Source organism: Balaenoptera borealis (genome assembly GCF_965194805.1).
Source record: "Balaenoptera borealis genome assembly, chromosome: 2".
NCBI lineage: Eukaryota > Metazoa > Chordata > Mammalia > Artiodactyla > Balaenopteridae > Balaenoptera > Balaenoptera borealis.
Genome location: NC_138867.1, coordinates 164662249 through 164675712, shown reverse-complemented (window position 1 = coordinate 164675712; position 13464 = coordinate 164662249). Strand labels below are relative to the sequence as shown.

The 13464-nt window shown below is 54.4% G+C and overlaps 1 protein-coding gene across 2 annotated transcripts in view; it reads right to left on the bottom strand.

The window, feature by feature from the left end:
* Positions 1-19: 19 nt before the first annotated feature.
* CDHR2 (cadherin related family member 2) overlaps positions 20-13464 on the bottom strand; it is a 39041-nt gene continuing 25596 nt past the window's right edge. Inside the window, exons 17-32 of one of the 2 annotated variants that reach the window (XM_082380503.1) lie at positions 11284-11523; positions 9484-9553; positions 8747-9352; positions 7840-7911; positions 7364-7413; positions 5841-5992; positions 5583-5691; positions 5403-5491; positions 4711-4779; positions 4526-4603; positions 4371-4431; positions 4158-4282; positions 3509-3622; positions 3347-3427; positions 2967-3024; positions 20-297 (exon numbers count right to left, since the gene is read on the bottom strand). In XM_082380503.1, coding sequence (XP_082236629.1) covers positions 157-297; positions 2967-3024; positions 3347-3427; positions 3509-3622; positions 4158-4282; positions 4371-4431; positions 4526-4603; positions 4711-4779; positions 5403-5491; positions 5583-5691; positions 5841-5992; positions 7364-7413; positions 7840-7911; positions 8747-9352; positions 9484-9553; positions 11284-11523 — 2115 coding nt within the window. In that variant the 3' untranslated portion in view covers positions 20-156. Of the gene's footprint in view, positions 298-2754; positions 3025-3346; positions 3428-3508; positions 3623-4157; positions 4283-4370; positions 4432-4525; positions 4604-4710; positions 4780-5402; positions 5492-5582; positions 5692-5840; positions 5993-7363; positions 7414-7839; positions 7912-8746; positions 9353-9483; positions 9554-11283; positions 11524-13464 lie in introns of those variants that run through there. The other variant, XM_082380502.1, reaches the window with a different exon arrangement.

The following is a 13464-nucleotide window of genomic DNA, read 5'->3' as shown; positions in this document are numbered from 1 at the left end:
GGCTACAAGCAGACGGGGGTGGAGCAACATGATATCTTATTATGTTCAGGGAGGGGTAGGTATAATTTAGGGGTAACAAGGCCTCTTCTGAGGTGACCCAGAAGAGTGGGGGCCCATGTGGGGCTCTGTGGCCAGGGTCCTGTGGCAGGGCCCCCATCACAGGTCTGTGGTATTCAGGCCAGGGTTGGTGAAGGCCAGCTCCTCCTTCTGCTGTCCATGTGTGCCCGCCTTCATTTCTGACAGCACTCTGTTCAGGGGCTCTGGATCCGGCCCCATCAGACTGTGCAGGGCCTCCTTCTGTGGGAAGAGGGAGGGGAGATGTGAGGCCAGAGCCAAGATGGGGTGATCTCCCAGTCCTTAGGAGAGTGGGTGGGCCTTCAAGCCCACGACCAGATGGCTCCGTGGCTGGGGCCTCAGTTTCCTGACTCTGTCCCAGAAGGGGCCATGGATACTGGTGGTATAGATGGGCTCAGGTGAAGGGGTGGGCCTAAGGGGTCTACTCTGGCCTTTGCCCACCCATGGACATGGTGGCATTTGGGTGTTCTGCCCAGTCCTGAATGATGCCAGGCCCTGTGTCCTGTGCCAAGGAGCCAGTCCAGCACAGTTCCTGCCACCTGTACCTCATGGCAGGCACCGTGCTGGGCACAACCATCCGTCACCTGAGGTACCCACAGGACTCCCGAAGGAAGGATCATGTCCCCCACTTTACAGATGTGGAAATTGAGGCTCGGAGGGCTCTCTGGCCAGGAAGGGACAGAGCGGGGTTTGGACCGCTGGTCTTGCTGGCTCTAAAGCCTGTCCATGGCTCAGCGCTGCTCCTGGTTGAGTTTGGCAGGTCCTTCTGCCACCCCAGAGGGACATATCACACCCAGGGTCCCACCTGTAGGCCATCATGGCACACACTCTCTCGTCTCCTGCCTTTCCTCTTACCCCTCCCCATGTGATGTGTCGCACACTCACACCCTCACAAGAATCCCTCCAGTGGACCAGCCAGGCCCCAAGGCTCAGCTACTCCACCACATAGACACCCACGGGGACAGAGCTTCCACCACCTCCACCCTCCCCAGGGCACACTAAGGGCTTTTTCCAGACTGTGACTGTTCTGGTCTCTGGTAAACAGTGGAACATATGAGGGGCCCCAGGAGGGACTAAACATTCTGCCTGAGCTTCCCAGAGCCCTTTACACAGATCCCCAGTGGGAGCAGTTGGTGCAGTACAGCCCAGGAAGTGCAGCCTGGCCCGGGAGACAGGATACCTGGGTTCTGGGCTGCCCTGGCCTTGCAAGCTTTCTGACCTTGGGCAGTTCGGCACCCCTCCCTGGCCTTGATTGCTTGAAAAGTTTGGATTGGATGAGCCCTCAGATCTCGCAGACCTTCCACACAAACATTTACGGAAGTCTTAGGTGAGTCAGGGCACCAAGGGATCTGTGGAAAGAAGCCCCACCTGCGTTCCCCACCCAGAGACCCCAAGGCCCACCTACCACTGCAGGAGTTGGGGTGGAGCCTCGGGCAGCTTCTCAGAAGCCGAACAACCCCCTGCCGTTGCAGGACTGGCTCTTTCTTGGCTTTGAAGACTTAGCGGCCTGGCCCCCTCTCCCTCTCCAGACTCTCAGAGCTCCCTGAACCTCCCCAGCCCACAGGTCCAGCCCCACTGCTGGGGTCTCTGACTCCACTCCCCTCTGGGGGTCAGCTTTGGCCTCCACCAGGGGCTACCTGCTGGGTCACAAGCTCCAGCCCACAAGACTGTTCCCTTCTGCCTCAGTTCCCCCCAGATATGTTCAATGGAGTTTTTGCCCCAAACCATCCTGAACCAGAGATGAGCCATCCACCCAGAGGCCTCCTGCACTACCTGGCAGCCTGGACCACCATCGATGACCCCCATCCTTGGGGGTCCATTTGGAGGCCTCCCTGTTACAGCCAGGTCCCTGGGCAGCATTCTGATATTTTAACACCCACGAGAGGCTTTGGTTGACCAAATCTTTCCAAGTAAGGGGTCCTCAAGGGAAAATAAGTCCTGAATCATGAGGGACAGCAAGGGACCCCCTGGAAGGGCAGGGCCCGGCTGAGGGCAGGACCCAAAGTAGGGTGGATAAAGTGAATGGTGGGTGGATATCCACCCCTACGCGCGCGCGCACACACACACACACACAGACACACGCTCACACAGACACACACACACACACAGAACCGCAGACTATTAAAGCTCAGTGGGTGTTAGAGCTTCTACTCCAGTGGTGGTTTTCAGAGTGGGAAGGAGAGGGTAGTTCCTTCTGGTTCTGGCGTCCCATCCCCCACCCAGCCCTCTGATCTACTCTCCCACTTTCGTGGTTCTCACTCCTGCCTGCACATTAGAACCCCAGAAGCTTTAGCAGCACCTTCCTGCTCAGGCCCACCCCAGCCATCTGATCAGAATCTCTGAGCTGTGACCTGGCATCCTCAGGTCTAAAGAGCTCCCCACGTGATTCCAGTCAGCAGCCCAGGCTGCACAAATGCTTGGTCTAACTGAACCAACTAACCTATTGAACAAATGATGGTATCGTTGTTCATTTGAGCCTACCTTTGCTCCTTGGCTAGATTATGTTCATCTCTGGATCTCCTCCCCCCGCCCCAACAGCTTTTATATAAAGGATATAAAGGGAGGGAACCAGATTCCTGACCACTCATTTTATGCCAGATCATTTTTATACCCACTCTTATTTCATCCTCACAGCAGTCCTGCATATTTGGTGTTCTGATCCCCATTTATAGATGAGAAAACTGAGAACCAGAGGGAAGAATTCACCCACTCAGGGTCACAGTTAATGAGTAGAGGATCGGACCCCATTCCAAAGCCGTGGGGCTTCCCAGGGCCAGATGCAGACACACCCATGGCAGCAGCAGGTCCCTCGAGCTCTGTCCTGAAACCCACTCCTTCAGAGAAGAGCCCCAAGTCAGAAGCCCCAGGCACCAACTCATCCCCCATCTTGCCTTGATTTCCTGCCTGCTATTTTCCAGATCCACAGAGTTGTCATCCAGGGAGTTGAGGCTGTAAGGGAGATAATGGAGCTCAGAGAATTGGCAGGCTCAGGCCTCCCTGTCTCTGGCCAACAACTACCCCTGCCATCACCACCACCATCATCATCACTACCTCGACTACCACCATCACCACCACTACCATCACCACCACCATTACCACCATTGCCATCACCACCATCATCACCACCACCACCATTACCACCACCATCACCATCACCACTACCACCATCACCATCAGCACCATCACCATCACCATCATCACCATCACCACCATCACTGTCACCATCCCATTACCACCACCATGACTACCACTACCAACCAGCACTACTCACCTGATGTGGTCCAAGTCACTGGAGGAAGATTGGGACTCGAAGCCCAGGTCCTTGGTGGGGAGGTTCAGCACGGGATTGGCACTGGAAAGAAGGCCCAGTCAAGTGACCATGGGCCTCAACCACCCCATGGGGCCTCTTACCCATCCTTCGACCTCCACTTACCGCTCAGTGTTGTACACGTTAGTCCCGGGGATGGCAGAGACTGGGGGCATCACCCCCGCTGCTGTCTTCCGGGCCTCCTTGGAAGCCTTCATAGCCCGAAGTTTCCGATGGTAGCTGTGGGGAACATGGTGGGGGGGCATCACTATTTTCCCTGCACACCTACTGTGTGCCCAGTGCAGGCCCTGAGAGTGTGACTTCACAACAACCTTGGCAGGTGGGAGTATTAGCCCCATCTTACAAGGGTACAAGGAAGAACCAGAGAAGGGAAATGATTTGCTGAAGACCACGCAGCTGACCAGTGGCAAAGCCTAGAATCAAACCCAGATGTGGCTACTGGCTCCATATGTATTGGAAAGGGAAAAAGAAGCAGCATTTATTAAATGTATAGTATGTGCCAGACACCTTGCTCAGTATGAGATGCGCATGGCTCCCTTGAATGCTTTGAGGGATCTAGTGTCACGCCCATTCTGCAAATGAGGAAACTGAGGCTTGGGGAGGGGAGTTTAACGTACCCAAGAGGTCATAACGGGTCACCGGGGATTGAATACAGATGTACCTGACACCTAAACCCCAGGTCTTTCTACCCCTCAGATATCTTGGGTGGTGGGAGAGGCGAGGTTGGAGACACAGGGGGTGATGGGAGCAGCACCTCTTCTGGGTACACACGAGGACCGTGGTCATGATCATGATGACCAGCAGCAAAGCCACTCCCAATCCTATGATGGTGTTACGGAGCGTGTCCGGCAACTCTGACTCCTGGACGTCCTGGGAGCCCTGGAGAAGAAGGATTGTGATGGGGGAGGATGTAGGGTCAACACCCCCCTCCCCACCCCCCTGTTACCTCCACCCTGCCGACACTCACCAGCACCACCAGCCCCAGCTGCAGCAGCTTGGTCAGGGAGTCCTCGTCATTCCGGATCGTCCTGGCCACAGAGCCCCGCTCAGGCCCGAGGGACGTTGGCATCCCCCAGGCTTCCTGCTCACCCTCCTGCCCACCCCAAGGGCAGCCCCACTCACACACTCAGCTGGTCAATGGTCAAGGCCGACCCATTTGAGAAGACAAAGTAGGCATCGAGGTAGGAACGGCCTCGGGCCCTGGAATGGGGCAGAGGTGAAGCCAGCAGCCCAGAACCACCAGGCAGGCCCCTCCTGCTGCTGGTCCTCTCTTCTTCGCCCCAGCCACCGGTCCTGTGGGCACTCACCGAGCCGTGGATTCTATGTCCTGAATGTTCACAATGTAGACAGTAGTCCTGGTCGCCTGGACAAGAGCCCTGCAAAGGGGGCAGGTGTCACGGAGGGCTGGGGTAGGGGCCTTAGCCCAGGCCTGTAGCCAGGGCTCTGCCAGTGGAAGTAGGGATTGTGTGAGGGGCACCTCCTCTGGACAGCTCCATTGGCTAAGCAAGTAGCACTTCTGTGCAAATTAGACAAGGATGCCCCTTCCTCTGGGACTGGGTTTACAGTTTAGCAAGCAGAGTGCCCTTGTGCAATGCACAGCCTTTGCCACTGTACATGGCAGCCCTATTTAGGCCTGTCTCTGCCCAGCCAACCATAGGCTTCTGGGGGCAGGCAGAAAGGAAGTGCAAGTACAGGTACAGGGTCAAAGACAAGGACACTACCTAATGCACTGCGGTAACCTAAATGAGAGGGAAGTCCAAAAGGGAGGGGATATCTGTATGTGTATGGCTGATTCACTTTGTTGTGCAGTAGAGGCTAACACAACATTGTAAAGCAACCATACTCCAATAAAAATTAATTAAAAAAAAAAAAAGACAAGGACAAGGTCAAGTGTGGGTCAGGGACAGGATTAAGAGATATGCCATCCAGGTTTCTGTCAGGGACCAGGCTCCCAGGCCATGTTCTTCCCCACAGGCCCCTCCCAGCTCCCCGGACCTACGCCTTAATCTCTTCCGTGTTGGCGCCAACCTCCTCCTTGCTCATGGAGAACTGCAGCCTCACACGGTAGCTCTGGTCCACAGTGAAGAGCTACAGAAAGAAGGCATGGGGAAGATGAGGCACAAGGGACCCAGGGGTTGGCAGAGGGCACTAGGAACTGAAGGCAGAACCCGACGCTCACATTTAGGGTGATTTTGGCTTCCTGGGCAGGACCCTCAGAAGACCTGTCCTGGGCCTTGACCGTCACTTGGTAAGTGCCTTGGAGAGTGGAATCAAGGTTGGTCACCAGCCTATGGAAGGTAGGAGGACAGAGCTCAGTCTTGAAACCCAAGCTGAAGTCTCCTTGGAACCTCCTTGTACACCTCCCAGGATGAGGAACTCACTGCCTTGAGGCCCTGCTTGGCTCCCCCCACCCCATCCAGGGGCTGCCCACAGTTACTCAATGTTGCCAATGAACACGCTGGCCTCCAAGGAAGTGGAGACACGGAAGAAGCCCCGGAAAGGGATCATGGCCCCATCCTTAGCGATGAAATCCACTTGGAGGATGGAGAACAGGATGGCCCCATTGTTCCCTGAGTCATCGTCTCTGGCCTAGGAGCAAGGGTGAACAACATCTGCGGGCCAGGCCAGGCCAGGCACCCCTCCATCCCCAGCAGGAGTCTGAGGCTAGGGTGGCCTGGGAGGCTGGTCCCCATGATCTCTATCAGCCTTCCCCAGGCCATTGACCAAATGCTTTAAACAAACAGTGTTTGAACAAGTCCCTGCTTCTGGCCCCCCAGCTCAACAGGTCATTGCCCAAAGTCCCTCCCGTGTGGAAATCCCACCCTGCTCTCCCCCGCCCCCGCCACTGCCACACACACACACACAAGCTCAGGGACACTCAGATTTCCTGGGCATCTACTGTGTGCCAGTCACCTTCCCTTAGATCCCTCCTTTCAGTGCTTGCTAACATGAGTACGAATTCCCCAAGTGGACCACGAAATGATGTGGGGAGAGGGCACAGGCATTTTTATTCATTCTAGTGCCTTTTAGAGAAGAATATAACCAACACACAGAGCTGTGAGTCCACTGACGGCACTGTTCAGGATGAGGCCAAAGCTGGTGTTTATGTTTCAAAAAGGAGTCAGTTTAAAGAAAATCGTTCAAAGCCATGGCCAGACTCATGACATTGGAATGCAATTGGCTGAAGACTGGAAAACTGACTGTTTAAGCCTAGAAAGAACCTAGAGAGGGAGAATCACTACCCCCCTTTTATGGGAGAACACTGGGGTTCTGAGAGAGACCCCGTCCTGCCCACAGGCACACGCAGCTCTAAGTGGGGAGGGCCAGGCCCATCCATCTCCACACCTGTGCCCTTTCCACAGCGCAGGGAGTGGCGCCCACATACAACCCATCTCTTAACCCTAAGGAGTTACTGCAAAGAACTGACAGCTTCTTGTCCAGGAGGGAAAGTGAGTTCCAGAAAGGTGTGGCAGCTCCCCAGCTCAGGAAGAAGCCCAGCCAGGCCCAGGCCCCAGAGCTGTGTGGGAGGCCGCACTACCCCCCCCAACCCTGCATGGCATAGCTGCCACCCTCTAATAAACACATCCAATGCCATAAAAATTGAAAGTATTTTTACAATTTTGCTCTGGAAATTATTTAATATGAGGAACTTGTTTAATTTACAGTTACTATGATTTCTCTGTAATGCTCCAGAATTCTGGTGTAGTGAGAAAACCACTGCAAGTGATTTTTATGGTCATGAAATTTTTATGAATACTACATTTAACAGTTAATGGAGTTTAATCATATCAATTAAGCAGGTGTTCATTTCCATTCTGGGGTTTTCTTTTCATATGTCGGAGCCAATAGATTTTCTTTCTAGTGTTAAAACATTTTGGGGGCAGCTGAAGGACTTAAAGGCCTAGGTCCTGTGTCTCCTGGAGCTAATGTGAATGACAAAATTTGGAGCCAAGGACTTACCTGGACAGAAGCCACCTGCTGGTTGGGTATCACAAGTTCTGGGATGATCACTACAGGTGTGGACAGGAAGAGGTCAGTGGGGTCAGGGCCAGTGCCCACTTGGCCAAGTGCTGACCTTAAGCCCAGTTCAGGGCTCATCCCACCAAACCTGCCCTTAACCTCTCTACCACCAGAGACCCCCATTACAACTACCCCTAAGCCGTTAGTTAGCAGGTCCTCCACCTCCCATTGTGCAGATGGGGAAACTGAGGCCCAGAGAAGGAGGGCCTGGCCCAGGGTCAGATGTGAGTTGGGACAGAGCTGGGGTGAAAACTCAGGTCTCCCCTCCTGTTGAAACCCTGAGGGAGAGGCAGGGTTGGAGGCCTTCTTCCCTTTCTAAGGGCACACCTGGGGTCTGAGGAGCATCTGTGGGAGTTGCCCAAAGGTAGTCCTGGCAGAGTACAGTGTGGGTAGGGAGGGAGGGGCTTGCTGCTTACCAAAAGTCTTATTCTCAGGCAGAAAGTAGGGTGCATTGTCATTCACATCCTCAATGGTGATGGGGAGGCTTCCTAGGGGGGAAATGTTGGCTGGCCTTGGTCTCTAAGCAAAGACCTGACCCAGAAAGTCTGGTCCTCAGTCTTGCTCCCAGCAGCCTCCCTCCCATGCATCATCCATGCTCAGTCCCCTCCCCTGCTCCTGACTCAGGATGCTGACTCAGTCTCCTCTGGCCTTCGTAAGAGGGAGCATCCTCCCCAGACCTCAGAGAGGACAAGCAACTTGTCCAAAGTCACACAGCAAGAGCAGTGGGCCAGGATTGAGCCCAACTCAGGTATGTCCCACCTGACCACAACATTATTCTGACCCTTACTAGCTGTGTAATCTAGATTATTGAACTGCCCACCCTGTGCCTGTTTCCTCATCTATAAAATTGGATAGGGATCACCTACCACATGGATTGTGTGGGAATAAAATGAAGAAATGCTTGCAGGGTACTTGGCATAGCTCTTGGCTGTAGTAAGGATTCAATATACGCTAGCTGTTAATATGATTGTTATTGCTACTTGGTGTCAGAGGTGGGATCTGAGTGCACAACGGGCTCTGAAGTGTGCTCTTTCTTTTACGTTGCCTCACAACATAATAGCATTAATTAAGTGCTTACTATGTGCCAAACACTGCATGAAATGCTTTACATATATATTCTCATTTAATCTTCACAGCCAACCTACTACCCAACTCCACTTGACAGATGGGGCTACTAAAGCTTGGGGAGGTGTCATGACTTTCCCAGTGGCACAGCTGGTAAAGGCTGGAGCCACAATTTGAACCCAGACCTTGCAGGTGCCAGTTCTTTCCCACAGCCCCTATGTTACAGCCTGCTGAGCCCTGCAGGCCAGGCTGCCTCACCATTGTCACTGTAGGCCTGGAAGCGGGGGTCCGTTGTGAGGTCATAGGCCCGCACAACCAGTGTGACCAGGTCACAGGTCTCATAGTCGATGACCTCACTCTGACTGATGAACACAGAGCCGTTGGCCAGCACAGAGAACCAGCCGTGGCACAGACTGCCCACGTCGACCCCGGCCTTGGTACAGATGACGTTCACAAGCTGTACCTCCACCTGGGACATGGTGTCCCTGTCCTGGGCCACCACCTCAGCCACTATACCGTGCTGCGAGCCATTCTCAGCCACATGGATGCCCCGGAGCGAGGCTGAGTCCAGGGTGGGTGGCACGTCATTCACGTCCTCCACATTCACGAGGACTTTTGCTGTGGCGTCACGCCCCTGGGGGTCTGGGTTCTCAGCACTCACTGTCAGACTGAAGGAGTCCTGTGTCTCATAGTCCAGGCTCACGCCCGAGGGCAGCCAGAGGTGGCCCTTTGCCCGCCCAGACCCCAGCACCAAGCCTCGGAGCAAGAAGTTGTTGGCACCGCCCCCTGATAGGCTGAAGCTGATGCGGTTGTTGGCTTCCGTCTGGTCTGCGTCCCAGGCCTCCACCACGCCCACCAGCACTCCTGTGAATGAGGGGCGGAGTGTGGAGGCACCCCTGGCCCGGCCACTGGGGGCATCCTCTGTCCTCACCCCCCTTGGGGGCTTCAGGCCTGCCCTCGAAGGGGTCGTATAGCCTGGCCGAGGGAGGACTTACCTGGGTCCCTCTCCCTTACTGAGAAGGAATAGCTGGACTGGTTGAAGATGGGCAGATTATCATTGATGTCCTGCAGACAGAGGCAGTTCTGAGCCCAGGGAACTCAGGAGACCCCAGGTTCAGCCTCCCCAGAGCCAGTCTGAGAAGCCAATACTTCCCCTGGCCTGAGGCCCAGAATCTCTGTCCCTGTCTCCTCAGACAGCACTGCCTGCTTCCTAGATGATGAAACAGGCTTCAAGCGGACAGAACTCACCCCGACCCCACCCCTGGGGCTCAGAGGTCTGTGGTGGTACTCTGAAGTTTGGTGTACACTCTGTTTCCCTGTGCACCACCCAGAGCCGTCTTAGACCCTGCTCTTGGGAAGGATAGTTCTGAGTCCCCACCTGTGTCCCTGTCTGGCCCAGCTTGACTCCCCATCTCTCGGATTTATTGGGTTGGCCCCAATACCACCATGATCCCACAAAGGCCCAAGGTTTCCCTGGTCCCCTCCTTTCTCCTGTCCCTCCTGACCTCAGTCGATCCCAAGACACTCATTCTGTGCTCAGGTGGGGCTGGGCTGGGGGCACCTGCCAGGGCTTGACCTGGTCCTGTCCTGAGACTCCCGCTGTGTTCTGTTCTCGCCTTCCCTCTCCAGCCCTGGTCACCCCGCCCAGACAGAGCACTGCCCCTGTTGTCACAGCATCAGGCCAACTCTGCCTGTGCTTCCTCCCCTGATGCTGGTGCGTGCTGGGCACCCTTGGCTTTCCCAGTCCTTCCCCAGGATGGCCCAGAGGTGTCTGCTTTTGCTTTCAGCTTTTTCTAAATAATGGTAGAAGGAACATCTTTGAAAACAGAGCCCTCTCCTCATTAACCAGATGTAATTTCTGATGGCGATTTCCCAGAGATGGCGTTACTGCCTCCGTGCACATGGCCAGCTGCATTCTCAAGGTCGTCCTAACTCACAGGAGGGGCTAAGAGCACAGCTCTGAGTTCAGTCCAGCTCCACCTCTTCCTCACATGTGACTTTGACCTCTCTGGGCCTCAATATCTTCATCTGCAAAGTGGAGTGGTCCTCCCTACTCACAGAGCTCATGGGTGTGAAAGGACCCTTCTCGCTCAGGAAATGCAATTTTGCTTTCTTCCTTCTCTGTGGCCTACTTCCACCCCAAGGACAGCTGGCAAATCCTCATCCAGCTTCTGTTTCTCTATTTTCCCTGAGGTCTCATTCTGATCCTTGTGGGAAAGCGGCACATTCCAACCCAGTGGGAAACAGGGCTGCTGTGTGGGGTGGTGCAGGCTGTGCACTGCACAACCCGAGGGGGCACCAACCACATTGTGGACATTGTAGAGGAAGGTGCCTGTGACCCAGTGGCAGCCTTAGAACCAGACAGACTGGATTCAAAACCCCATTCTGTGACCCGAGGCAGGCTACTGAACCTCTGTGTGTCTTAGTCCCTTGATCAATAAAATGGTGCTAACCAATCCATCCCTTGCAGGACCAGGTATACACTGAGTGTCTTCTCTGGGCTGGGCATTCTTTGAAACACTTTCCATTTTTTAACTCGTTTTATATTATTTTCATCCCCATTTTGCAGATGAGGAACTTGAGAACACAGGGAGGTTGAGCGATTGCCTAAGACCACACAACAAATGAGCCAGGATTCTGGCCCATCAGCTTGGCTCCAGAACTCTTTTACCCACTGCACTGCAAAGGGCAGAAATGTGACTTGAGTTGGGAGGACAGGGAGCTGGCCATCTGCTCAGGACCCCCCCAGCACAGGGCTCATCCTGGACCCTGTCCCCGGCTGAGCCAGACCTTACCTCCACAGTGATGGTGACATTGACGTCAGTCCAGAGGGCAGGCTCGCCACAATCAGACACGCGCACGGTCAGCACGATGCGGCCCCCCAGGGTGGGGTTGATGGCCTCTCGGTCCAAGGGCCCCAGGTTTCTGAGGATCCCTTTGTCGGGGTCCACTGAGAAGTTGTGGCTGTTGGGGCTGCTCAGCAGGCTGAAGTGCAGAAGGCTGTGGTTGGTGCCTGGCTGGTCATCGTCGTGAGCCTGTGCAGGTAAGCAGGGTTGGGACGTCAGCCATCAGGTGCTCCCCGGCCCCAGCCCCTGCCCTGCAGTCTGGACTCCCCCTGCAGCGCTGGCCCATGAGGGCAGTAACTGGGCCTAAAGCCAGAGCGATGCCCCCCAGTCTCCCAGTCTCAGTCTCGCATCTGAGAGGGCCAGACCAACAGCTTTCAAGAGCTTCTGAGGTCTGAAACATTGAGGTCATTCATTCATCCCACAAATGTTTACCTACCATATGCCCAGCCCTGTCTAAGTACTGGGAATAGAGCCATGATCAAGACAGTGCCCTTATGGAGTTGATATTCTAGTGGGGAGGGAGGAGTGGGGACAGTATAATATAGACAGTCGAAGTTTAAAATAAACAAACAAAAATAAGTGTGTGTGGGGGGGGGGACTTCCCTGGCGGCGCAATGGTTAAGAATCCGCCTGCCAGTGCAGGGGACATGGGTACGAGCCCCGGTCCGGGAAGATCCCACATGCCGCGGAGCAACTAAGCCTGTGCACCACAACTACTGAGCCTGCGCTCTGGAACCCGCGAGCCACAACTACTGAAGCCCACGCACCTAGAGCCCGTGCTCCACAGCAAGAGAAGCCACCGCAATGAGAAGCCCGCGCACCGCAACGAAGAGTAGCCCCCTCTCAACGCAATTAGAGAAAGCCTGCACGCAGCAGTGAAGACCCAACGCAGCCATAAATTTAAAAAAAAAAATTGTGGGGGAATTCCCTGGTGGCCTAGTGGTTAGGATTCTGGGCTTATGCTGCTGTAGCCCGGGTTCAAGCCCTGGTTGGAGAACTGAAATCCCACAAGCCGTGTGGCATGGCCAAATAAATAAATAAATAAGTGTGAAGTCCAACAAGATTCTGATTTTCCCATGATGACTACTTCAGTGCTGTATTTTTTAAATAGCTGAAATTCTTCATCCAATCTGTGTGTGTGCGTGTGTATGTGTGTGTGTTTCTGTCCTACCAAGGTCCTGAACACATGCTTAGTGTGCCTTTGGGGTGATCCAGCACGGAGAGCACAAGATGCTCTTCCCTGCCACCAGGCCTTTGCACATGCACATGAATGCCCTCTACACCTTGTCTGCTTGACTCCAGGTCAGATTGGTGCCTCCCCTGGTCCTCCACAACCCCTGTGCTACCTTCAGTACAGCACAAGTGACACCCTTGGATGATGGTCTGCCACCCTCCCTGAAGGCAGGAATTATGGTGGATTCATTTCGGAGGACCCAGGGCCCAGCAAAGGGTCTGGTGCATAGTAGATGCTCAGCAAATATGGCTTTGAATCCAGAGCTGGGCTAGTCCCACTTGGATCCAATTCTTTCCCCTCCTCTCTGCCCACTGCCACCTTCAGGTTTTTGTTTCAGATCTGTTGGGATCGTGTTTATGAAATGAAAAACTCTGTCTGTTCATTCCTTGGCGCTCTGAACTCAGGCCGGTTAATTCACCAAGCACTTCTCAGGGCTCACACTGGGCACCATGGTTCTGGCAGCAGATCTGAAATGCTCCTGCCCCAAAGAGCTCACAGACCAGGGTGAGGAGCACTGAGGTACATGAAGAAAGGCCCAGGTTTCAGCACTGCCACTGACTGGCTGTATAACCGCAGAAAAGTCACTTAACCTCTTTGAGCCTCAGTTTTCTCCTTCTGTGAAATGGGGAGCATTAGAGCACCTACTTCAAAAGTTTGTCAAGAGATCAGGGATGGGAATGTACTCCGGAAACCACAAGCCCCAGAAAGATGAGAGGGCTCCACAGCCATGTGATTGTCATTCCGAGGACCTGGTTTCTCGATTCTCACAAGATCCCCTTACAGATGACTCAGTGGAGAAGCTTCTGAAAGCCTCAGAATCAGGGGCGAAGCTTCTCTACAGTGTTCCTCTGGAGCCAGTAGTGGGTTTTTATCTCACAGAGTCTGTGAACCTGACC